This window comes from Lithobates pipiens, unplaced genomic scaffold (assembly GCF_037356315.1).
Source record: "Lithobates pipiens isolate NorthernLeopardFrog02 unplaced genomic scaffold, aLitPip1_a1.2 Scaffold_8, whole genome shotgun sequence".
In the NCBI taxonomy this organism is placed as follows: Eukaryota; Metazoa; Chordata; class Amphibia; order Anura; family Ranidae; genus Lithobates; species Lithobates pipiens.
In genome coordinates, this window is record NW_027507903.1 from 640,855,376 (window position 1) to 640,882,819 (window position 27,444).

General features: G+C 46.2%; 1 protein-coding gene across 2 annotated transcripts; it reads left to right on the plus strand.

Annotated features, from left to right (window-relative positions):
• Positions 1-27,444, plus strand: LOC143964158 (beta-1,3-galactosyltransferase 5-like). Of its 2 annotated transcripts, none has more exons than XM_077473854.1 (3): positions 1-76; positions 24,906-25,494; positions 26,467-27,444. In XM_077473854.1, the coding sequence occupies exons 2-3, from the start codon at positions 24,912-24,914 to the stop codon at positions 26,922-26,924; spliced, it is 1,041 nt and encodes a 346-aa protein (XP_077329980.1). In that variant the 5' UTR covers positions 1-76; positions 24,906-24,911; the 3' UTR covers positions 26,925-27,444. The 2 variants fall into 2 exon arrangements, with proteins under 2 accessions (XP_077329980.1, XP_077329981.1); XM_077473855.1 differs by lacking the exon at positions 1-76 and adding an exon at positions 15,186-15,278.

Sequence of the window (27,444 nt, forward strand, 5' to 3'; positions counted from 1 at the left end):
TTACATATTGTGTCCTGACCCCAGACTTCCATGGGTGGATCCCCCCACACCAGTACTTCATTATCATTGTCCATCGGTAAGTAGTTATACGAGAAGTTCCTCTTTAGTGCAGTTTAGCAGTGTAATCTGCAGCTAGCACATTTCTCCCATGTAAGGATCTCCCCGTGTTTAAGAGAAATGTGTTTTATCTTTCATTCTATGAACAGTGTAGGACCCACTGAAAATGGGCTACTATGACGCAGTGGTGTCCATACGGGGGTCACCAGATCCCCCATATTTACTTATGAAGATCAGGCGTTTTTAAGTAGCCTTGCAAGATTGGAAAGGAACTTCTTTTGTACGTGTGCGCTTTTCTCTGTGGTTCCCTTCATATCCCCCCTTAGTCTCCTCTTCTCAAAAAAAGAATAAAAAAAAAAAAGTTGGTAAAATGTTGTCAATTAGAAAAAAAAATTTATTTGCAAACCCCCCCCCCCCCCAAAAAAAAAAAAAACTATTTTAATTTACAAGTCTCTAAAAGGCAAACACTAAAATGTAACCATGTAGAATCACACCAACAGTTGTAAAAAAATAATTCCAATCATCTCTCAGGAACATAAAGAATTTCTATGATAATCAGTTCCGTATTTCGAAAAAAAATCGATGGTGGCACCATCGGATCACAAAAAAAAAAAAAAAAATTCTGATTTTGAAAAGAAAATTTGTTTGAAATTCGACCGTGTATGGTCTGCATGACCATACATGGTTGAATTTCAAACGAATTTTCTTTTCAAAATCAGAAAATTCGTTTTTTTTTTTTGTTTTGTTTTTTGTGATCCGATGATGCCACCATTGATTTTTTTCGAAATTCGGCCGACCAAGCCTTCAATTTCACCTCATGTTGTTACAGAAAATAATTTTCTTAGCCGGGAATCTTCTTTTCTCTCCGTAAATTCTCTTTTATCTCCGTAAATTTTCTTTTCTTATTACATTTCTCGCACGATTCTCCCATCGTTGATTAGAAAATCGTTCGTTTTTCAAAAAAAAAGTTCCAACAATTGTCCGATTGCTCAAATTTTATTTCCGCACGAAAATCGGCTTTTCGCTGCAGCCCCACTAACGGTTGCGAAATTCATACGAAAAAATTCTTAGATACGATTTTCGAAAGCAAATTCTTTCGAAATTCGAAACCGTGTATGGCCGGCATTACTTTGTATCTCTTCAGAATTATCTTCTGCAGATCACCAAATAATCATAATAAAATAAATAAAAAATACAAAATAAAAAAAGTTAAAGTATTTTCACCCGTAGAAAGCGGAAACCCTACAGAGCATTGTAAGAAATGTAATAAAAAGAAGATTGTCTGGTTGGGATGGAGCTTCCCCCCGTCCCGTGTGTTCCTACCTGTCCGTCCTGTAGAAGACACTGAGCTGTGTTCTGGGACACCGTTAGCCTTTTAAATGAACCAGGAAATCCTATGACAATCACTTTCTGTTCATTCCAGAAGCATGCGGTGCGGGGCCGTGCATTATGCTGGAGTTGCTCACCCTTCATGTGAAAGCCTGATAGGCATCATAAAATGCAAATGATCCTAAGAAGATATGCTCTACGGATTGGAATCCTCAACACGTACAGTAAATCTAGGAAAGCATTCACAGCGCTTCAACCTTTTCCTAATTTTCCTTATTCCAAAAATCAATTAAATTCATTATTTTCCTCAAAGTTCTACAAACAATACCCCATCACGACAACATGAAAGAAGTTTGTTTGAAATCTTTTTCAAATTTATAAAAAAAAAAAAAAAAAAAAAAAAACTTCTCGCGTACGTAAGTATTCACAGCCTTTGGCCGTGACACTCAAAATTAAGCCCAGGTGTCTCCTGTTTCCACCGATCATTCTTTAAAGTGGTTGTATACCCTAATTTGTCATTTTTAACTACAGGTAAGCTTATAATAAGGCTTACCTGTAGGTAAAATTAATATCTGAAAAAAAAAAAATGGTAATACAGCGCTGTCTAAAAAACAAAACTAAAAAAAACAAAACAAAACACTAATAATGACAAAGTGCTGAATAAAATAAAAAATAAATAAAAATAAGGCTTACCTGTAGGTAAAATGAATATCTGAAAAAAAAAAAATGGTAATACAGCGCTGTCTAAAAAAAAACAAAAAAAAAAACACAAATAATGACAAAGTGCTGAATAAAATAAAATAAAAATAGTGAAAATATTATAAAATTGATTAAAGCTGCAATTTAAAATGTGAGATACCCACAATAATAATAATAATAATAAAAATTTTCAAAAAAAGCTGCGCTGTAACGATCGACCCAAAACAATTAAATGCACGTGAATACCGAGACGAAAGGTCAATTAATGCACATATATAAAGTGAAATACAAACTGTGCAAAATTAATTCAGTTTTAAATCAATAAAATAAATAAAATAAATAAAATAAAATAAATAAATAAATTCATGCACCACTAAGATTCAAATTTTAACCCTTAGTGCAAAAATGAGTCCATCTCCAAACAAGAACACTTTTTTTTGCTTATATTCTCCACCGTGATGAACCATACCACACCAGCGAAAAAAAAGTGTCACAAAGAGGGTGAGAAAGGATCCTCTACCACCGACTATTCTGACGGCACGTGCCCCTGGAAGACGTTATCTCTTAGCAAAACGGCGTAGGGAGGGGCGGCATGCTGACGTCGCCGCAAAAACTACGCTGACCCCGGAAGCAACGGGCAGCGATACAGAAGCCGGAAGTTTTTATGATTGATGCTATTTTTATACAAAAGTTATGCAAGTGCAATTTTCTACTTTTTATTAAACATTTTGGCAATATTACACTAGGGTGGTTCCTTCCTTTTATCCATGTGATGGGAAATGAGCGGTGTGGCCGTAGGAATATATTATCGTTGGAGCGGAGTGCTTTAAAGGATACATCCTCCATGCAGTTCAGATCCTGATTGAGTGAAAAGTCAATGGCGATATCTGATCTCTTATAAGGGATCTAATTAGCTGGTAAGCTCAGTATTGTCGGTGGTGGAGGATCCTTTCTCACCCTCTTTGAATCTTAGTGGTGCATGAATTTATTTATTAATTTAATTTATTTAAAACTGAATTAATTTTGCACGATTTGTATTTCACTTTTACATATATGTGCATTAATTGACCTTTTGTCTCTGTATTCACATGCATTTAATTGTTTCGGGTCGATCATTACAGCGCAGCTTTTTTGAAAATTGATTAAAATTACTATTTCCTAAACCGTCCAGGTTCCGTTTGCATTCAGCCAGGGACGTCAGTGGCGCATGTGCTCTAAATGCCCGTCTGAAGGTCCGGCAGACGCTGTCAGACCTTGCTGGGAAGAAGACCCCCCTCGTGCATGTGCGGGAGTGATGTCATCGCGGCTCCGGCCACTCACAGCGCCGGAGAGACATGAACCCGGAAGCAGGCACACCTTTTATTCCTCAAATTCATTTGGGCGCCTAAAGGGCCTCGTACTCCCCCCGACGTCAACTTTCATTGCCTAAACCAGGAGTGAGTGGCTCCGGCCACTCAAAATGCCGGAGAGACATGAACCCAGAAGCAGGTACACCTTTTATTCCTCAAATTCATTTGGGCGCCTAAACAGCCTCGTACTCCCCCCGACGCCAACTTTCATTGCCTAAACCAGGAGTGCCCAACCTTTTTAAGAGCGAGGGCCACTTAAGCAACTTGGTAACCAGTCATGGGCTACAATGAACGGAGCAGGCGGATGACAGGTCACGGCTACTCTACAGGCCCTCCGATCCGATCCACCCAGATGGAAGGGGGCAAACTGCCTTCTATATTTTTTTTTAATCAGATTTTTAGGACGGGATTGGAGGCAGGCGGGAGTAAACGGACAAAAGTCTGTTTACATCTGCCACTCTGTAGAGGTGAATTGAGGGTCCGATTGGGTAGGGCCGATCATGTGAAAAGGGCCTAAACTGCTTTCACACTGATGATTACCCACACCGCGGGTGCAGCGTAGTGTGGTGGGTTAACTGAACTTTGCCAAAGACTCTGCCTGTGGCTAAAGCCGGCGTTGTACAGGAAGCATCGGCTTATGGGTTCTGCAGTTTTCTTCCTCTACCACCAGCTTCATTCTCAACACCGATGCTGTGGTATGGCGGGTCGGCAACCTGCGATCTGGGCTTGCAGCGCAGAAGGTCGCGGGCCACATCAAAGGGCTCCGCGGGCCACAGGTTGGCCACCCCTGGCCTAAACAGTATAGGGGAATAGCACTATTGGGTAGTATATCTAGGTAGGTTTATAGACTGGCGCCATCATCCCGCCGTCCAGCTTTGGGCACAAATCAAGCTCAAAAATGGATGTAGCATTGAAGGGTGCTCCTTGGTGACGCTTTACCATCTGACAAAGTCGCATCCCCTAATAGATGGAAAAAAATAATACAGCGCTCACAAAATTAAACATATTGTAGATGGAAAAGACATCAAAAACATAAAGTCCATAAAAATAAAACTGGAAAAAATGCTTCAAATCCACTGTGCAGAAAGTCCAAAATGTGTTTCAGAAGTTTTCAGGTGTGACACGACACCCTCACATGTGTCCCCACTCACCGGATCACAACGACACCCAGCTTTGCAGTCTGGGGGGTCACTTCAGACTTCATCACAACATCCTTCAAGATGATTTCTCAACCAGTACCCAGAATGAACTGATAGTGAAGTACAGCTAAGAACCAGTTTTATTGCTCATGAAAATGCATACTTACAGGCATAAAAGGGAGACAGTAGTACAGCAAACGCCGTTCCTGGCGTTCCTTCCATGACAACCGGAAGTGACGTCAATCGTACCGGAAGCTGTGTCACTGGCATTTCGCCCTCCCACAGGGCATCTTTAAAGGACCTAATTTCCGGTTTGACCTGACTAGCTTTAAATACTAGGAGAAGAGAAACTCCCCTTTGACCCACCAATCAGTAATGACAGGGCAGCCATTTTCTTGGTAGGAAAAAACACGTCGCTCCTGTGGATAGAGCACAATCCCCCGGGGAGACTAATGCCGTGTACACGCGATTGGACTTTCCGGCAGAAAAAGTCAGACGGAATAATTTTATCAGATATTCCGATCATGTGTGGGCTTCATTGGACTTTTTTTTTTTCAAAAATTCTGACGGACCTAGAAATAGAACATGTTTTAAAATCTTTCCGACGGAATCAGTTCCTATCGGGAAAATCGTTTGTCTGTATGCTGTTCTGACGCATGGGCAGCTATTGACTACTGGCTATTGAACTTTCTTTTTGCCTCGCTGTACGCGTTGTATGCCCCCGCATTCTAGATGATCGGACTTTGGTGTGATCGTGTGTAGGCAAGACCGTTTCAGCGTAACTCGGTCGGAAAAACTGCCAGAGTTTATTCTGACGGAAAAAAACGGCCGTGTGTATGCGGCATAAAACGCCATATTGTTGGTTAGACTAAAATCCAACAAAGATTAATAGACACAACTTGGCATCAATTCCGATAACATAGTGGACTAACAATGAAAATAAGGCAAAAATTACAAAAAATAAATAATAAAATTAGAAATAATATAATAAATAGAAAAATAATACCAAACAAAAAATGAAAATGAATACAAGAGAGAAAAATAATCTTGAAGGATGTTGTGGTGATCTTCTGTCTTCAAGTCCCAATACTGAATCTGCCATCTTGGATATCATTATACGACTGAAGTGACCCCCAGACTGCAAAGCTGGGTGTCGTTATGATCTGGTGAGTGGGGACACATGTGGGGGTGTCGTGTCACACCTGAAAATTTCTGAAACACATTTTGCACTTTCTGCACGGTGGATTTGAAGCATTTTTTCAGTTATTTTTATGGACTTTATGTTTTTGATGTCTTTTCCATCTATAATATGTTTGTTTGTGAGCGCTGTATTCATTTTTTCATTTTGTTCACTGAACATTGAACTTTGTGTATAGCAGCTACATTCACTATTTATCACTTTATTTGTTCACCATCAGCGCGAATGTAATATTAATATATTAATAAAAAATATATAAATACAGGCTTCTCTCTCTACTACAGACTCTCCCTTATTGCCAATCCTAGGGAACCCACAGTTTATCAGATTGTTGGCCAACAAAGCGTCAGACTTTTGTCCCAAGGGCGCGTGCCAGGAACTTGTCTTGCATACAAATGGTACACAATTGTCGGGCAACAAACATGAACATAATGATGTACAAAGAGCAATTTCAGCTCTTGGGTGCCACCCTTTGGGCCACTTCTGCTAATGTCGTGTTTGGTAAGCATTGATTCGGAACATGCATGATTGAAAATTTACTAGCCCGCCATCCAACATTTGTTGGCGGAAAGTTAGACAATTGTCTGAAGGAGCGCACTAAGGGTTGGATTTTAGGCAAACAGTCTGTCATCACACAATTCCCTGCTGAAAATCCGATCGTATGTACGAGTGCCCTGATGTGCTATGTGCCCCGATGTTCCCCCGGTGTGCCGCATAATGTGCCATAATGTGCCCTGTGCCCTGATGTGCCCCATACCCTGATGTGCTATGTGCCCCATAATGTGCCCTGATGTGCCCCATACCCTGATGTGCTATGTGCCCCATAATGTTCCCTGATGTGCTATGTGCCCTGATGTGCTATGTGTCCCATAATGTGCCCTGATGTGCCCCATCAAATCAAATACACTGCCACTAACTGAATAACCTGCCTGCTTAATCTAACTAAAGCTATCTCTCTGTCCATGCCACACACACTACACACGGCCGCCATGTAAGCAGCCTTGTATAGTGTGGGGTGTGGACTTGGTCCCCCTGAGCCATGATTGACCAAAGGCACCCTGCACCCTGCCTTTGGCCAATTATGTCTCTCTCAGTAGAGTGGGCTGTGATTGGCCAAGGCATGCAGGTCAGGTGCATACTTTGGCCAATCATCATACAGCAATGCACTGCAATCTCGCAGTGCATTATGGGGCGTTACGCAGTGCTCAAATTTTCCCTGAGCGCCCTGTAAGGTTCACTGTTCGGTGAACACCTGATGTTCGCGTCGAACTTATGTTTGACATGTGTTAGTAAAACTACTTATCATTGTAACTACTTATTGTATCCAGGTGGATTATACCGTGTTTTTTTTTTTTTCATGATGAATTGGTTCCTCATTCAGAGAACATTTCAGATTTTATTTTTATATTCAAATAAAACTTGCATAAAATATAAACCAAATTACCGCTACCCAAAAAAAGTTAAAAATAAATAACAAAAATAATTTCTTCTACTCCTGATAATCATGGTGATACCATATATGTGTATTTTATCAGTTTTTTTTTTTTTTTTTTGCAGGGTCAAGAAACAATAATGCACATTTTGCTGTTTTTTTTTTTTTGTTTTTTTTTTATCTTTCCCAAACACACTGACCTTGACCTTTTGATTCTGATCAATGATCCTCACTCTGACATTAGCCTAGATCAGACTTTCTCAACCTTTTCAACACAAAGGAACCCTTGAAAAAAACCTTTCGGTCTCAGGGAACCCTTGTTAAAAAATGGCTATATCTACAACTCATGATACGTTGGTTTAAAGGTCAGTGGAAGAGTGCTCCTTACATCTATGGTCTATGATTTCCCCCCTACAAATAGGTAAAACGATCATTGGTGTCACTGGGAACTTATCTGAGAGAGAAACATTGGTCATTGCTTAAGGAACCCCTAGCAACCATTGGAGGAACCCTGGTTGAGAAACCCTGGCCTAGATCAAGCCCTGACCTAGTTACTTTATCTTTATTTACATTTTTTTTTTTTTTTTTTTTTTTTTTTTTTTTACACACGTAGACTTTTTTTTATTTACATTCTTCCCCTCTGACAAAATGTTTTCTCTATTCAACTGAGTGACCACTACCTCATTAAGAATAACCTTCTTGATCCTCTTCAATCTGGATTTTGCCCTCGATGCTCCACAGAAACTGCTCTTTTAAAACTCACAAATGACCTACTAACTGCAAAAGCCCATGAACACTATTCTGTACTCCTACTTCTGGACCTTTCAGCTGCCTTTGACCTGGTTGACCACCCTCTCCTCCTCAAAAAACGTTACTTTACTCCCTTGGTCTCCGTGACTGTGCTCTTCAGTGGCTCTCATCCTACCTATCCCAACGCACCTTCAGTGTCAGTTACAATTCTACTTCTTCCACTCCTCTTCCCTTCTTCGGGGTCCCGGGAAGGTTCTGTTCTTGGACCTCTTTTATTTTCAATCTACACCTCCTCCCAGCTTGGGTCAGCTGATAGCCTCTCACGGCTTTCAATATAATTTCTACACTGACGACACCCAAATCTATCTCTCCACCCCTCAACTCACTCCATCAGTCTCCTCACGCATCACCAACTTACTAACAGACATATCTGTATGGATGTCACAACACTTCCTCAGACTCAACCTTCCAAAACCGAGCTCATAATATTTCCTCCCCCACGCGCCTCTTCCCCTGACTTATCTGGCAAGAGTAATGGCACAACCATCCACCCATCCCCACATGTCAGCGTGCTAGGTATTATCCTGGACTCTCCTTTTGGCCCCACATCCAATCACTTTCCAAAGCTTGCCACCTCAACCTACGCAACATCTCCAAGCTACGTCCCTTTCTAACCAATGAAACCACAAAGCTTCTGATTCGCTCCCTGGTTATCTCTCGCCTTGACTACTGCAACTCCCTCCTCCATTGGCTCACTATTAAATAGACTATCCCCCCTTCGGTCCATCATGAATGCTGCTGCCAGACTCATACACCTTACAAACCGCTCGGTGTCTGCTACCCCTCTCTGCCAATCCCTCCATTGGCTGCCACTCGCCCAACAAATTAAATTTAAAATACCAACAATAAGTTACAAATACATCGACAACTCTGCCCCCGGCTACATCACTAGCCTAGTCTCAAAATAGCAACCTTATCACCCTCCTTGTTCCTCCCAAGACCTCCTGCTCTCTAGCTCCCTCATCACCTCCTCCCATATCCGCCTCCAGGACTTCTCCCGAGCCTCGCCCACCCTCTGGAGTTCCCTACCCAGATCTGTCAGACTGTCTCCAAATTTATCCACTTTTAGGCAATCCCTGAAAACTTTCCTCTTCAGAGAAGCCTATCCTGCCTCTATCTAACAACTGCACTATTTTCTCCATTAGCTCATCCCCCACAGCTATTACCCCGTTGTATAACTTGACCCTCCCTCCTAGATTGTAAGCTCTAACAAGCAGGGCCCTCTGCTTCCCCCTGTCTTGAATTGTATTGTAATTGTACTGTCTGCCCTAATGTTGTAAAGTGCTGTGTAAACTGTTCCCCACTATATAAATTCTGTATAGTAATAATAATATTCAGTAGGAGAAAGAGTATAGGGATGGGCTTTACAATGTGATCACTGTGATAGCCAATCACAGGGTATAACAGCGATCATGTGACCGGGAGCCGGTCCTACCTGCTCCCAGTCATTAGTAGGAGATCTGAAGTTGTTGGTGACAGTTCAGTCTCTATGGTGGGAGCTCACTATATATTTTTTCTTTAAAATAATAAACACATCATATTTACCTGCTCTGTGCAATGATCTTGCACAGAGCAGCCCTGAATCCTCTTTTTCTCAGGTCCCATGGTGGTACTTATGGCCCCTCCCCCTCACTGAGTGCCCTAGGGGGCGCTCATGTATGCTCGCTCCCACACAGGGCATGGGTCAGTCCCACCCACCTCTCTCCCCTCACTGGCTGTGATTGACAGTGTCTTAGCCAATCAGGAAAAAGAATCCCGGGAGAGTCATAGGTCTTGTGTACATTGCTGGATCGGGATCAGGCTTAGGTAGGTATTGGGGGGGGGGGGGCTGTGCATATACCTGCACCCTGAAGGTGTTTTACCTTCATGCATTCTAATCCTAAGAGGGATTCTAACCTGTGTCAGTTTTTTTAACATCTTTGTCCCCATTGGGTAAATTTCACCTTACTTCCTGTCCCACAGCTAAAACAGAAAGTGAAAGAAAATCCTTCCAAAGTGAGGGAATCCTGGGATGTCCCCAGTAGGGATGAGCTTTGAGTTTGCGTCAAACTCATGTTCGACTCGAACATTGCCTGTTCAGCGAACAGTGAACAATTTGGGCTGTTCGCGGCAAATTCAAAAAGCCGGAACACCCTGTACAAGTCTATGGGAGAAATCTAAAGTGCTAATTTTAAAGGCTAATATGCAAGTTACTGTCCTAAAAAGTGTTTGGGGACCCGGGTCCTGCCCCAGGGGACATGGATCAATGCAAAAAAAGTTTTAAAAACGGCCGTTTTTTCAGGAGCAGGGATTTTAATAATGCTTAAAGTGAAACAATAAAAGTGTAATATTCCTTTAAATGTGGTACCTGGGGGGTGTCTATAGTATACCTGTGAAGGGGCGCATGTTTTGCGTGCTTAGAACTGTCCCTGCACAAAGTGTCATTTTGCAAGGGGAAAAAAAAAAGTCTTTTAAAATCACTTTCCATTGTCGGCTCCCATAATACAGAGAAGTGTTCTCTGTATTAGCCGACAATTCATTCATTGATAAAAAAAAAAAAAGCGTGGGGGTATCCCTAAATTCAATTACCAGGCCCTTCAGGTCTGGTGTGGATATTAAGGGGAACCCCGTGTCAAATTTTTAAAAAAAATTGGCGTGGGGGTCCCCCAAATATCCATACCAGACCCTTTATCCGAGCACGCAACCTGGCAGGCCGCAGGAAAAGAGGGGGGACGAGAGAGCGCCCCCCCCTCCTGAACCGTACCAGGCCACATGCCCTCAACATTGGGAGGATGCTTTGGAGGTCTGTGACCCCTCAAAGCACCATGTCCCCATGTTGATGGGGACAAGGACCTCATCCCCACAACCCTGGCTGGTGATTGTGGGGGTCTGTGGGCGGGGGGCTTATCAGAATCTGGAAGCCCCCTTTAACAAGGGGACCCCCAGATTCCAGCCCCCCCCCTGTTTGAAATGGTAAGGGGGTACAAAAGTACCCCTACCATTTCACAAAGAAAGTGTGTAAATAATGCCGCGTACACACGATCAAACAATCGGGTGGAAAAGTCCGGCAAACTCAAGTCCGACCGGACAATCCCCCCGTGTGTAGCCTCCGGCGTACTTTTTTTGACCCGAAAGTACGGCGGACTTAGAAAGTAGTTTTGCACTCCAATCTTGTACTTGCATTTCGGCGGACAATCCGGCCGCGCGTATGCCAGTCTGCCGTACTTTTGAAATGAACGGACTTTTCCCACCTGGAGAAAAGTCCGCTCATTTTGAGCACGTCTCCAGGTAGGCGGGGCCCGCGAAGGATGCGTCGCTGGCCCCGCCACCTGGTATGAACTTAAAGGGGAACCCCAACGCCAAAAAAAATCGGCATGGGGTACCCCCCAGGTCCACATCAGACCCTTGTCCGAGCACGCTACCCGGCCGGCCAGGAAAGGGGTGGGTGAGCGAGCGCCCCCCCCCCCTCCTGAGCCGTACCAGGCCCCCCACCCCAAAGCACCTTGTCCCCATGTTGATGAGGACAAGGGCCTCCGGGCTCCTCCGCTAGTAAAAGAGCTAGAAGAAGATAGGGGAGGAGTCCGGCAGCAGGCCCCCGAATACGGAAGACCCCCGGAGCTGTGAAATAAACTATTTTAACCCTTGTGTGTTGTGTTTTTTTGTACTTTATTTTACAGGTGACTGGGTAGGGGTACATTGTACCCCATACTCATTCACATAGGGTGGGGGGCCGGTATCCGGAGGCCCCCTTGTTAAAGGGGGCTCCCGGATTCCGATAAGCCCCCCACCCGCAGATCCCGACAACCAACGGCCAGGGTTGTCGGGAAGAGGCCCTTGTCCTCATCAACATGGGCTCAAGGTGCTTTGGGGTGGGGCCTGGTACGACTCAGGAGCGCTCGCTCGTCCCCCCCCTTTCCTGACCGGCCGGGTAGCGTGCTCGGACAAGGGTCTGATGTGGACCTGGGGGGGACCCCAACGCCGATTTTTTATTTATTTATTTTTTTCGGCGTTGGGGTTCCCCTTTAAGTCCATACCAGGTGGTGGAGCCAGCGACGCATCCTTCACGAGCCCCGCCTACCTGGAGACACACTCAAAATGAGCGGACTTTCCCCCGCGTGTGTGGGTGAGTCCGTTCGTTTAAAAAGTACGGCGGATAGTACGGCGGACTTGGTACACCGTATTAGTCCGCTGAAAAAGTGCCGTGTGTGGGCAAGTAGCCCATTCGGAAAGTCCGACGGACAGTCCGGCGGGAAGTCCGCCGGACTAAGTCCGCCGGATAGTCGGCTATGTGTGTACGCGGCATAAGACAAACACACTTTTGAAAAATTCCTTTATTAAAAATAAAAAAAAGATTTCAGTGGTGGTAATCCACTCTTGTTATCCAGCAACGGATGATCATCTCTCTGGGGCCCAGCGATGGCTGATCTGATCCAGCGACGGGGGATCTCTCAGTCCAGCGCTGTCCATACATGCATCCGTCTTCTGTCTCCACTGCGGAAACACTGCGGTGAGCCCAGCGCTGACGTTTCTTATATTAGGAGGGCGGGGCCACCCATCACCTGACCCCGCCCTCTCTGACGCTGGTGAGGGAAGCCATGGGGTTCCCCAGTGACGTATGGGTGACCCCGCCCCCCTCTGATGTAACGCAGGTTTTTGTTAAAAGTGAAATATTCCTTTAAATTTCGTACCTGGGGGGTATCTATAGTATGCCTGTGAAGGGGTGCATGTTTCCCATACTTAGAACTGTCCCTGCACAAAGTGTCATTTCGCAAGGAAAAAAAGTCTTTTAAAATCACTTTCCGTTGTCGGCTCCTGTAATACAGAGGACACTCTCATGTATTAGCCGACAATTCATTGATTGCTAAAAAAGCGTGGGGATTCCCCTAAATTCAATTACCAGGCCCTTTAGGTCTGGTATGGATATTAAGGGGAACCCCGCATCAAATTTAAAAAAAAATTTGACGTGGGGGTCCCCCTAAAAATCCATACCAGACCCTTTATCCGAGCACGCAACCTGGCAGGCCGCAGGAAAAGAGGGGGGGACGAGAGAGCGCCCCCCCCTCATACCAGGCCGCATGCCCTCAACATTGGGAGGATGCTTTGGGGGTCTTTAATGATTATTAAAATCACTGCTCCTGAAAAAACTGACGTTTTTAAAACTTTTTTTTGCATTGATCCATGTCCCCTGGGGCAGGACCCAGGTCCCCAAACACTTTTTAGGACAGTAACTTGCATATTACCCTTTAAAATGAGCACTTTAGATTGTGAACGTTCGAGTCCCATAGACTTTAATAGGGTTCTAAAGTTCACACGAAGTTTAGGTCTGTTCGCAGGTTCTGGTGCGGGCCGAACACCCCCCTGTTTGGTTTGGTTTGCAGCAGAACAGGAGAAATGTTCTAACCCAAACAGCGAACCCCGTTGAAGTCTACGGGAGTCAGACAGGAAAAAATCTAAAGTGCCCATTTTGAAGGCTTGTATGCAAGTAATTGGCCATAAAAAGGGTATGGGGGGCTGGGTACTGCCCTGGGGGACAAGTATCAATAAAGAAAAGAAACAATAGTTTTTTTTTTCAGGAGCAGTGATTTTAATGTTGATGATCGTCCCCTTTTTGTCTGTGTTGCAGGGTGGGTTTGCTGTATTGAACGTCAGTTTTTTCCTATGTGAAAGGGCGGGTTGCAACACAGACAAAACCAGATCTTCAACACAGCCGCCCTCCAGCAGTCATGCACTATCTGAGAACTACGGTCTCCCCCCCCCCCCCCCCACCCCTGTTTGTATATGTTTAAATCGTGGCTGTGAAATGGTATCTCCCATCGAAAGATGCCTCCTTTGCTGTGCGCAGTACATACCAGGCACTTCTCGATAGCGGGCACTTCTCAACAGAACACCGGCACCTGGCTATTGAAAAAATAAAGTAAAAACCGGTGGGGGGGTGGGGGGGGACGAGCAAGTGAGCGAATATGGGTGGGTGGGTGCTTTTGCCCACTCCAAAGCACATGTCCTATGTACCCGATAGACATTCAGATTGGGGGGGGGCGGGATCTGGGGGCCCTCTTGTTAAAGGGGGAATGGGTAGGGGTACTATGTACCCGATAAACATTTACATGGGGGGGCCGGGATAAAAGGTGTGCAAAGCCTTATGCCGCGTACACACGACCGGACTTTCCGGCAGACTAGGTCCGACTGTCTTCCCGACTGACTTTCGGCGGAGGTCCGACGGACTTTCCGAACAAACGGACTTGGCCACACACGAACGGACGAAAGTCCGTTTGTTTTGAACGTGATGATGTAAACGGGACTAAACAAGGAAGTTCAATAGCCAGTAGCCAATAGCTTCCCTTGCGTTGTATTTGGTTCGTCGGACCAGCATAAAGACTAATGGGTTTCCCAATTTTAGTCCGTCAGAATTGAGTCCGTCAAATAGATTTGAAACGTGTTATATTTCTAGGTCTGTCTGATATTTTTTTGGGACTAGCCCACATACGATCAGATTGTCCATTCGGTCCTAGTCTGCCGGAAAGTCTGGTCATGTGTACGGGTCATTACAGTTGATTTTCTTCACAAAGAAGCCACAGCCCAAGTAGAAAAACCTGTCCCCTGACCAGTGGCATAACTAGAACCTTCATGGCCATAATGCAAGAAACCTTCCATCTGAGCCCTGGGCTTCCAATTCAGGGATGGCAGTGGCATTGGCGGGGGGGGGGGGCTGACAGTGGCTAGCACCCCCCAAAAAAACCTCAGGTCTCGGGTGGGCACGGTTCTATTATTAGCCCCGAATGGCGCCGCCGAGCGGGTACCAATCTGATCTCGAACGCAGTCGAGTGTAATAGCAGGTCCTGCCTTCTAGAGCCTGCAGCACTGATGGATGTCCCACTGGTCCAATGTGGGGACTGCAGGATGTGTGTTTATTTCCTGCCTTCTGCAGCCTCAGTTAGAAGCCGTCTTCTCTTAGCAAACATGTCAGGGACCCAAAGACGACGCGCTGGATTCTTGGACAGGTAAGTGTCTGTTTTATTTAAAGTCAACAGAATTTGTAGCTGCTGACTAAAAAATTTTTTGGGGGGGGGGGGTAGTCTGAAGATCCTCTTTAACCTTTGCTATGTAATCTAGGTGAGAATTTACTCCTAGGCCTACTTGCGTGTTTTTGGTTGCGCACATTCCCTGCCATGGAGTGGTTGACATGTGTACGCAGCCTCAGGCAGGATATTGGAGAACGTGACTGAAAGTCATGTAAAAGGTGAAGGGTGACCCACAACACAGCTCAGTGTCTTCTACAGGACGGACAGGTAGGAACACATGGGAGGGGGGAGCTCCATCCCAACCAGATAATCTTCTCTTTCTTACATTTCTTGCAATGATCTGTAGAGTTTCTGCTTTGCTGATTCGGGGTCTTCAGAAGATAATTCAGAAACGATACATAGGAATTCATTATCATAGATATTCTTGATGTTCCTGAGAGGTAATTGTTGAAGAATGTGTTCCAGTAGTGTTCCACCCAGGACAGATATTTCAGAGTTCTCAGATCTACACACCTGCTGTGCCCACTATGAGGGGTTCCCATTATCCCTGCGCTGAGTTCCTGGATCTGCATACCTGCTGTGCCCATTATGAGGGATTACTACCATCTCTGTGCTGAGTTCCTGGGTCTGTACACCTGCTGTGCCCATTATGAGGGGTTCCCACCATCCCTGTGCTGAGTTCCCAGGTCTGTACACCTGCTGTGCCCATTATGAGGGGTTTCCACCATCACTGTGCTGAGTTCTCGGGTCTGTACACCTGCTGTGCCCATTATGAGGGGTTCCAAGGTCTGTACATTTGGTGTGCTCTTAATGAGGGGTTCCTGGGTCTGTACACCTGATGTGCCCATTATGAGTGGTTCCCACCATCCCTGTGCTGAGTTCCCAGGTTTGTACACCTGCTGTGCCCATTATGAGTGGTCCCCACCATCCCTGTGCTGAGTTCCCGGGTCTGTACACCTGCTGTGCTCTTAATGAGGGGTTCCCACCATCCCTATGCTGAGCTCTTGTGCCCATTATGAGGGGGTTCCCACCATGCCCGTTCTGAGTTCCCCGGGTCTGTACACCTGCTAATAAGATTTAGTAAGATTCTGTGCTATTACAGACACTGATCACTGTCCATTCTATACCAAGTAATCACTTAAAGCCCAATTGAACTTTCAGTATAAATCAGTTAAATGTATTCCAGGGACATCAAAATAAAAGGTGTGCAAAGCCTTATGCCGCGTACACACGACCGGACTTTCCGTCAGACTAGATCCGACGATCTTCCCGACGGACTTTCGGCGGAGGTCCGACGGACTTTCCGAACAAACGGACTTGGCCACACACGAACAGACTGAGTCCGTTTGTTTAGAATGTGATGACATAAACGGGACTAAACAAGGAAGTTCAATAGCCAGTAGCCAATAGCTTCCCTTGCGCTGTATTTGGTCGGTCAGACCAGCATACAGAGGAATAGGTTTCTCGATTTTAGTCCGTCGGAATTGAGTCCGTCAAGTAGATTTGAAACATGTTCTATTTCTATGTCCGTCTGTTTTTTTTTTTTTTTTATTATTTTTTTTTTTTTGGGACTAGCCCACACAGGATCAGATTGTCCGACGGTTTCTTGTCTGCTGGAAAGTCTGGTCATATGTACGGGGCATTACAATTGATCTTTTCAGAAAGAAGCCACAGCCCAAGTAGAAAAACCTGTCCCTTGATCAGTGGCATAACTAGAACCTTCATGGTCCCAATGCGAGAAACCTTCCATCTGAGCCCTGGGCTTCCATTTCAGGGATGGCAGTGGCGTCGGTGGGGGGGTTTGACAGTGACTGGTGCCCCCAAAAAGCCTCCGGTCTCGGGTGGGCACGGTTCTATTATTAGCCCCGAACGCCACCGCCAAGCGGGTACCAATCTGATCCCGAACGCGGTCGAGTGTAATAGCAGGTCCTGCCTTCTAGAGCCTGCAGCACTGATGGATGTCCCACTGGTCCAATGTGGGGACTGCAGGATGTGTGTAATTCCTGCCTTCTGCAGGCTCCAGAAGGCGGGAATTACAATGCGGCCGCCACGCCACTGTCAGAAGATCCCGACCTCACTCGGCGCTCGGTCGGGCGTCTCTCCTTTCCTCATCATGGCTCTGTCTGCCTGGATTCTACTCTACTGTGTAATGGGTGCACCGCTTAGCTGCAGGAAGACACCTGAAGTCTGGTCAGGTAGGTCAGTGTATGTCAGATAGGTCAGTGTGTCAGTGTAGGTGAGTGTAGGTCAGGTAGGGGAGTGTGTGTGTCAGTTTACGTCTGGTAGGGGAGTGTGTGTCAGTGTATGTCAGGTAGGTCAGTTTAGGTCAATGTATGTCAGCTAGGTCAGTGTGTGTCAAGTAGGTCAATGTAGGTTAGCGTGCGTCAGGTAGGTACCACCCCCCCCCCCCCCCATGCTAAGCCCACTACTATGTCAAAGTACAACAATATCAGTGGGTCCTACGCTATCCATAGAATGGAAGATCCTGCTTCTCAACCATGGGAGAAATACATTCCTCTATATGGGAGAAATAAAGGACTCCTCCTATAACACAGGTGGACACTAATAAGAGGCAATGATGCGGGTGGGGGGGGTTTAATAGTAGTGGGCTTAGCACTATATGGCCATATGGTGTAGCTAAATCCCCCATATTTTCTGAATATGCTCAGGTGTTTTTAAATAGCCTTGCAGGAGTTAAATGTCCTTTTTGTGTAGCGGCGGGCTCCTGAAGAGCATGCGCTATGTATTTTTTAAAATTAAACTTTACTCAAACTACAGTTTGGTTTGGGTCTATTTGCCTAAATTAGACTTCTGTATCAGTCTGACTGGGCTGTGAGGTGTTCAGCCTGGCCACGGGGCACTGTCTCGGGTGGCAGGCATGGAACTATGGTCTGGTCAGGCACTTAAGCTACTCTCTTTCGGAGCCCGCCCAGTAGCCCTCTCGCTATGCCCTCTGGGAGAGGGTATTTACGATGCGGACGTTACGTGGTTTGGGGTTTCCGGTCCAGTATGCTGTGCTGATTACATGGTCCTGGTCCTCCTGACCAGCCCCCAGGAAGGCTATGGCCTGGGGTGCGGATCCACCCGACTTTAATGTCTCGGGGCTGGCTAGCCCAAGGCAAGGAAACTAGAAGAGGATTCTGAGGTGGTTGGGTGCCGTCTCTGGTTCGGAAGAGACCCAGTGTACTTCAAGCATTCCAGGGGAGGAATCTTTAGAAGAAGACCACGTACGGGTTGGTTTTCTTAACAAGAGCCTGGAAGGGCTGCAGTAACTGAGAGAATCCGGTCTTGTGGATATCGCCAAGCAGGCTGAAAGATCCAGGTATCCTACAAGTGTTCTACAGCTTAGTTTCCCTACGTGTTCTACAACAACGTCTGTGACAAAGACTTTGTTCCTGAGTAAACACCTGGTTGGCTGCTAGGCCTTGTGAGAGAGGGACTGTCCAACCTGAGTGTTCATCCAGCTGTGAATGGCTATTCTCTGGATGCAGTCAAAGTAAGCAAGTTCCTTAACGTTTTTGGACTTTGACATTGAGAGTACCTGAACTTTCCTTTCCAACCCTCTGATCCCAAGTTGAAAGACTGTTCAATGGTTTGAGTTTTTGCAAATAAACTCCATTCAAGTGGATCTATTGTCAGTCTCAAGTTATTGGATCATCTACCACGGGACATCCCCTAGACCTGTCACAAGGAGAACGGAAGGCAACGGTAAGCCCAAAAATAACCAGCAGCTCCTTCGGGGTTAGTGCTACATTTGTATTTGTGCGCTGTAATCTTTTTTTCTGTCTGTATGGTCTTATGGCTGCAACATCTTTTATGCAATTTTTAGGCTTCTAGGGTGTGCCCCCCCAAAATCTTTGTTTGGATTGCCCGGGACAGTCCCGCATTTTGCAGGTCTGTTCTAGTTACCTTCATTCTGAGATAATGCAGTGTCCCGGAATGAAACCGACACAGCAACCCCCCCCCCCCCCCACAATCTGATGCCCAGTGGCATAACTAGAACCTTCAGGGCCCCGATGCAAGAAACCATGAAGGGCCCCCCTGAACCCCAGCCAGGGCCCTTCCCTCCGAGTCCGGCAGTGGAACTCCAGGGCGTGGTCACAGGTATGACCTTTGTGAGCCCTGTAGTTCCACCACTGGTATCAGTAGTTTTTTTAAATTATTTTTTATTTTTAGGCGCCCCATTGGGGGACTGTCCCTAGCAGGATGGGGTCCCCATCCCCAGAAGAGATGAGGTCCTTTTTCTCCAGGGCAGATGAAGTTACTGCCCCCAGGTGAGAAGGGGTCCCTGTCCCCAGGGGAGATGGGGCCCCTGTCCCCAGGGGGAGATGGAGGGGGTAAGTAATCGTGTGTGGGGGATGGGGTCCTCTCACTCACCATGACCAAGCTGCAGGCCACGCACTCATCCATGTTGGCCTGGGCTCCATCCAGTGTGCTGGACGGGCGATCAGCATATCTCCCAGAAAGACCTTTCATCATCTGTGTATGACGGGGGAGGAGGAGGGCTGGCAGACAAGCCTGCAGTGTCCTCCGGGGAGCCGGCTCTCAGTGTGGGCCGGACTCGGGGGGGGGGGGACTCTGGCTGGGGAGAACAGACATCGGACTGAGCGGTAATGCATGGAGCAGGAGAGGGGTACTCTGAGGAGCCGGCCGAGGACGCAGGTCATGTGGGGAATGCACAAATAAAGAGTAGCCATTGCGATAGTCGAGCATGGAGCTCTGCTAGTCACCCTCCACCTCCAGCCACCCGTGTGCATGGTGCACTGGTACCCCTAGCTGCCTATGCTGCTGCCGGCCATATGTAGAGGGGGCTGCATGGGCTCCCTGCAGCACAGGGCCCAGTTGCGGTCGCGACTGCTGCACCCCCTATAGTTACACCCCTGATGATGCCCCCAAAAAAGGCAGCTGCACTTTACTCACTGACAGTACTTGTCTTGGCTGGCCGGGCCTCCGTTTTACTTTGTACCATGGCTGGCTCTACACTGCCCAAACTGGTTGCTAGGACCGCTTGCTACCGGGAGTCTAGCATCCAGTGACATCACGTCACCATAGAGCGAGGCAGAGGCCCCAGCATTCAGTGCAGAGAAGGATTTAACTTCCTCCTCCATGCCTAGTGCTTTAGCTCCACCCTCCTTCTCCTCAATCTTTGGTGGCATGCTCAGGGGGAAGGGTACTGCCAGGATTTGAGAGCAACTCTCAATACTCAGAGGTGAGACCGAGCACCAGGGATGGATGGAACACCATGTGTGTCATGAGGCACTGCCTGCAAAAAGGACGGCAGATGAGCTGGCAGGAGAGGACAGATGACACCCTCGGATGGGTGGAAGGAGGACACATCCTTAGATCTCAGGGGTTCATGCTGGGACTTTTAGTCCTTCGCTTTTAGGGGATGTGACCACCCAAAAGTTTACAGGTCCCAGTGTGAACCCCTCAGAGCTAAAGATGTGAGTCCCTTCTCCCCCTCAACTAGTGAAGAACTACAGGTCCAAGCATGAACCCCCTGAGATGGCAGTCTGGAAATGTCACCCTATTCCCGTGGTTCTAACAGGAGTAGAGGGGCAGGAGGAGATTGGTTCTCTTCTCTCCCATCCACATGAGGGAGGAGGGAGGGTGAACTGTCAGTGCAGGCTCTGGGCTGTATGAGAGAAATGCTTTCAACTTGGAGCCTTGAGGCCAACAACCCTGCTGGTGCCCTCTGAGAGAGGCAGAACACCAGGGCCCGGTCGCAAGTTCCTAAATGGGAGTTTGGAAATGTGGTCACCCTATTCCTGTGGTGCACACAGTAGGAGAGGGGCAGGATGAGAAGGAGCAGATTGGCTCTTTCCTCTCCCCCCCCCCCCCCCCCCAACTACTGAAGAACTGCAGGTCCAAGCATGAACCCCTGAGATCTAAGGATGTTTCATTTGTCCTCTGCTGCCAATTCATCTGCCATCCTCTCTGCAGTTCCTGAATGACAGTTTAGAAATGTGGTCACCCTATTCCCATACACTATGCTTACAGGAGGAGAGGGGTGGGAGGAGAAGGAGCAGATTGTGTCTCTCTCCTCTCCCATCCATGCGAGGGAGGAGGGAGAGTGAACTCTCTGGGCTGTATGAGAGAAACGCTTTCAACTCAGAGCGTTGCGGCCAACAACCTTGCTGGCGCCCTCTGACAGAGGCGGAACACCAGGGCCCAGTCACAAGTGTGACTTTTGTGACCCTGGCAGTTCTGCCACTGCTCCTTCCAGCATACTGCAAAGAAGGACCCTTGCTCTGTGTGGAAGCAGTGGTCTCTCTGCAGGGGTCTAACACATACCTTTTTTGAGTCAGAGCTATAGCTTAGCACTTTTTATGCTCCCTGCTGATTGATAACTCTGACTTAGCAAGGGACATGTCAGACCTCTGCATGGAGGCCGCTGCTTCCACACACAGAGTAAGAGTCCTTTTTTGCAGCATGCTGGCAGAGGACAGGCTTTTCTACTCTCTACTGTAGAGTAGACCGTTTTTGTGCTGCTTTTATTTTGATGCAACTGAAATATTTGGATGATTTAATCAGCGAGAGAGAGAAGCCGTAAGCATTTTCAACCAAGATTACAAGGCATTTCTCCTATGTTTAGTTCCTCTCTCCCATCCCCCACTGATATTACTAGCAATTACCATCATCTCATAATAATAAATAAAAATTGCAATGGGGGTAGGGGGGGTAGAAAGGTTTTACCCCCTTCATGACCATTTATTGCTATTCAGCACTGGAAATTGCGCGGTCATGCAACCCAAATTAAATTTATATCATTTTTTTTTTTCCAAACAACTAGAGCTTTCTTGGTATTTGTTCACCACTGTGTTTATTTTTTATTATTTGCTATACTGTATAAACGAGAAAAAAATATTTTCTACTTTCTGTTGAAAATTAAAATTGAGATTTCTTCATAAATTTAGGCCAAAAAGTATTCTGCTACACGTTTTTTTCAAACAAAAAATAAATAAATAAGTGTATATTAATTTTTTTGTGTGAAAGTCATAGAGTTCGCAAACTATGGGATATACAGTATATCTGAAAATTGTTTAATTTTGATGTACTGACAGCCTATCTCATTTCTTGGGGCCCCTAAGAGTAGACAGTCGGAGGTATTTAATTAGAGGTATGGTGATTTTTTTTTTTTTGTGACAGTTTTGGGGAAAATGAAGAAATTTAATTACTGAAGAATTAATGAAGACCTTAATTGCTGGGAGGGCATCAATAGACGACTCCTGTGCATGAGCTGCCTGCGCGCCCCCTTCAATCCCGGCCCCTTACCACCTGATCAGCTGTCAGCCAATGCCAGCTTATCACGTGATGTAAACAGAAGATCGCCAGCTTTTGTCAAAGGGACAGTGGTCCCAAACAGGGAGAGCTACTGCTGCCTCATCTGTGCCCACCAGTGACACCTACCAGTGCATATCAGTGCCCACCAGTGCCACCTACCAGTGCATATCAGTGCCACCTACCAGTGACCACCAGTGCCACGTATCAATGCCAATCAGTGCCCATGAGTGCCACCTACCAGTGGCCATCAATGCCACCTATCAGTGCCACTTATGCCGCATACACACGATCGGACTATCCGGCAGACTTAATCCGGCGGACAACCCGCCGGACTTTGCAGCGGAGGTCTGTCAGACCTTCCGAATGAGCGGACCTGCCCAAACACGACCACGGACTTTTGAAATGAAAGGACTTGCCCACACACGGAGTAAAGTCCGTTCATTTTGAACGTGACTCCAGGTAGACGGAACTAGCGAATTAAGTCAATGTCACCGCCTCCATCGGCGAGACACCTCGTGAGCCCTGTCACCTGATATGGATTTAAAGGGGAAGCCCTACACCGAAAAAACGGCATGGGGGACCCCCCAAAGTCCATAGCAGACCCTTATCAGAGCATGCAGCCCGGCCGGTCAGGAAAGGGGGTGGGGACAGGTGAGCGGCCCCCCTCCTGAGCCATACCAGGCCGCGTGCCCTCAACATGGGGGGTGCCCCCACCCCAAAGCATCTTGTTCCCATGTTAATGAGGACAAGGGCCTCTTCCAGACAACCCTGGCCGTTGGTTGTCGTGGTCTGCGGGGGCTTATCATAATCCGGGAGCCTCCTTTAATAAGGGGGCCCCCAGATCCTGGCCTCCCACCCTATTTGAATGAGTATGGGGTACGATGTACCCCTACCCATTCACCTGGGGGGAAAAAAAATGTACATAAAAAAAAAAACACAGGCTTGTAAAATACTTTTATTAGACAGCTCCAGGGGCCTTCTCTTCTTCTTCTGTCTTCGGGGGTCTTCTCACCGGACTCCTCCGCTATCCTCTGCTAGCTCTTTTACTAGTGGAGGATCCGGCTTTCTCCTTCGTCGGCGCCGCCATCTAGGGGTCTTCTTCCAATTTTGGGGGTCTTGTCCCGCTCTTTGGGGGTCTTGTCCCGCTCTTCGGTTCTAAGTCCACCAGACTTTTGGGAAGAAAAAGTCCGCCGGAGCCCACACACGGGCGGATTGTCCGGCGGACTCTGCTCCGCTTGACCAAGTCTACCGGATAATCCGATCCTGTGTACGCAGCATTATACCTCCCATCAGTGCCCACCAGTGCCACCTATCAGTGTCCATAAGTGCAGCCTTATCGGTGCAGTCTATCAGTTCCGCCTCATCAGCGCACATCAATGAAGAAGAGAAAAGTTGCCTGTTTGCAAAATTTTTTAACAAGCCATAAAACTGTTTTGTTAGGTTTTTTTTCAAAGTTTTATTTTTTTTTTTTTTTTTTTTTTTTAGCAAAAAATAAAAACCCAGTAGTGATTAAATACCACCAAAATAAAGCTCTATTTGTGGGAAAAAAATGATAAAAATTTCATATGGGTTTCATGACCGCTCAATTGTCATTCAAAGTGACAGCACTGAAAGCTGAAAATTTGCCTGGGCAGGAAGGGGGTTTAAGTGCCCAGTAAGCAAGTGGTTAAAAAAATTATTATTTTTTATTCCATTCTTTTTAAACTTTTTTTTACCATTTATTTCTCTTCTTTTTTCTTTTACATTTTAGGATCACAGATTTATTTATTTTTTTGATTGCTGTTACAATGATGATCACTGTAACAGCAATGTTTTGAACTGTCATGAATGGGTTACATTCTTAAGAGCTGTGATTTACTATTGTGTGCTGGGATTGGCCCACAGATATCGCATGGTACAGGGTGTTGTGCTTGGCCCAGGTACAATGTGATATCTGTGGGCCAATCACAGCATCACTATAGCGATCACACGATTCCCCGGCTCCTCAAAGCAGCCGGGTACCAGGAGCCAAAATCTGCTGTATCCAATGCTGCACACCTCTAACCTGGGAGAGGCAGGATGAAGTACGTGTATGTGATCCTGTCTGCCCGAGCCCCCCTGTGTATTGAGATTTTAAATAGCGGTGGGGAGGCTCTTCCCAAGTGAAGATGGCTGGTCGGTTGGGGTGTCATTTTATTACTCCTGAAGAGGGAACAATGTTTGCTCTGAAATGTGTCGGCTCCTTCCTTTTCTAAATGAACACAGTGAGTGATTGGTACTGATCACTCACTGTATTCATTCATAATTGAAGCAAAACTGCGTAAGAGGTTCTTTACTGTGAGAGCAGTAATGATGAGGAACTCCCTTCCACAGTTAATGGTGTGAGAATTTTTTTTTATTTATTTGTCTATTTTATGAACAGGAAAGATGTAGCTCATTAAAGCTTTCAGTTTCAATAATCTAAATATGTTCCAGGTGCCTCCAAGCAGAAGGTGAGCACCGTCTTTTAATTGTCTTTCCTTAGAAAGCAGTCACAGAAAAGTGGGTTCAGAGAGCGAAAAGAAATAGATAAAGCAAATTTGTGTTTTCTTTAAAATTATGAAATAAAAATGTTTTGCTGTCTCTATCCAGGGCACAATGAGACGTAAAGGAATCCTCATAAGCGCCTCCTTGTTCTCCATCATGACTTTTCTGATGTCAAGATGGTTCATAACCACCAGAGACATTCCCCAAAGGATTCGTCTTGCCCCAACACCAGCCAGAACGCCGCTCCCCACAATGAGGCAGTCAGTAACCCTGTCCAGTGGCACTTACACTTATCATCTGAACCTAACCAGTTTTGAGGCGGAGTTCCCCCAACTACAGAGTTACCATTGCACACTCATACAGGAGCCAAACCAAGAGGAACAAGGAGCAACCAACCAAAAACTGCTGATCCTGGCGGTGAAATCCCACCCCAGTACTGGGACAAGGAGGTCAGAACTGCGAAAGACATGGGCCAAAGAGAGAGAGATACACGGATACAGAATTAAACCGATATTCTTGTTGGGAAAGACGGATGTGAAAGGACATATGGAAATGGCCAAACATGAGAGCCGAGTGTACGGGGACATTCTACAATGGGACATGACTGAAGGACACCATAACTTGTCCTTGAAAGAACGCTGCTTCTTGGAGTGGCTGTATCTGAAGTCACCACACGTGGATCACATTTTTAAAGGTAAGGGAGGGGTGCCCAGACTAGGCACACTAAAGTATTAACATATTCTGAACAAGCACCTTAAAACAAGTTCTCATTCACCTCTGTAACTATGGTCATTGTGGAGAAAATAATTCTCAAAATTCACAACTGAGGCACTGAAATCTTAGCTCTCTCACCCCCCTCCTCCCCTGTGTGTCTATGTCTCTGCACCCTCTTGCCCCTCTCCTCTTCTGTGTGTCTATGTCTCTGCATCCTCTCACCCTCTCCTCTTCTGTGTGTCTGTCTCTGCATCCTCTCACCCCTCTCCTCTTCTGTGTGTCTATGTCTCTGCATCCTCTCACCCCTCTCCTCTTCTGTGTGTCTATGTCTCTGCATCCTATCACCCCTCTCCTATCCTGTGTGTCTGTGTCTCTGCACCCTCTCACCCCTCTCCTCTCCTGTGTGTCTGTGTCTCTGCACCCTCTCACTCCTCTCCTGTGTGTCTATGTCTCTGCACCCTTTCACCCCTCTCCTATCCTGTGTGTCTGTGTCTCTGCATCCTCTGACCCCTCTCCTATCCTGTGTGTCTGTGTCTCTGCACCCTCTCATCCCTCTCCTTTCCTGTGTGTCTATGTCTCTGCAGCCTCTCATCCCTCTCCTTTCCTGTGTGTCTATGTCTCTGCATCCTCTGACCCCTCTCCTATCCTGTGTGTCTGTGTCTCTGCACCCTCTCATCCCTCTCCTTTCCTGTGTGTCTATGTCTCTGCAGCCTCTCACCCCTCTCCTCTTCTGTCTATGTCTCTACAGCCCTCCACCCTCTCCTCTCCTGTGTGTCTGTCTCTGCACCCTCTCACCCCTCTCCTATCCTGTGTGTCTGTCTCTGCACCCTCTCACCCCTCTCCTATCCTGTGTGTCTGTCTCTGCAGCCTCTCACTCCTCTCCCATAGATAGATAGATAGATAGATGGTGATCTTCATAAATAATAAGTGACTTTTTTTTTTCTCCCTACAGTTGACGATGATGAATTTGTGAACCCAGGCATGATTGTACAGTATATTACAGAATATGGATCCCCAGATACAATTCATGGTTTTCACTATCATAGGCCACCTGTCATGCGTCATACCAAATACAGCATCACAAAGACTCTGTACCCTCAGGAATATTATCCAGGTTTTGTATCCGGTGGCGGTTTTCTCTTCCCAGGAGCCTCAGTGAGCGGCCTGTACAATGCCTCCCTTCTACTCCCTGTATTCCCATTGGATGACGTATATTTTGGATTTCTCACTGTGGCGGCCAACCTAACCTTTCGGCATGACAGACGCTTCTACGTGCGAGGATTAAAGTACGATGTGTGTAGGTACAAAGAAGCACTGGTGGTCCATGGTATTAATACAAAGTTGATGACGCGGATATGGCAGGAAGTACAGAAGAGCGAATGCCCCAACGTCAAAGTCACGTCAAGCTGACAGACAGACGTACAGACAAGGGACTGCTACAAACAGGGAAAAAAACTAATTGCTCAATACAAGGACTAAAACACATTCTGATTGGATGTTGAAGGCTAAATAATGGACCTATTTTTTTTTTTTTTTTTAGAATACTAATAAATATTTATGGAAAGGCAATTCGGAATGTCCTTATGAGCCTAATATTGTGGCATTGTTATTGCTTTTATTTATTTTATTTTTTCAAGAGATATTTGACTGAGCAAGTATGGTGTCCAATACTGGATATTAACTCTAAATGACATGGTTACTTACTGTACTCATTCACATTTTTATAAGACAAGTGTCACTTTTTTTTTTTATTCTATGTAGTTCGACTGCAAAGCAATTTTTTTTATGTGTCGCATACATGTAAAAATCTTAATTTTTGGCAATAAACTTACGTAAAACCCCCTCAGAACATTATATATATATATATATATATATACACATATCTTCTGAAAGCAAAGGCTCTGTAGAATAAAAAGTTGATCGTTCCAAA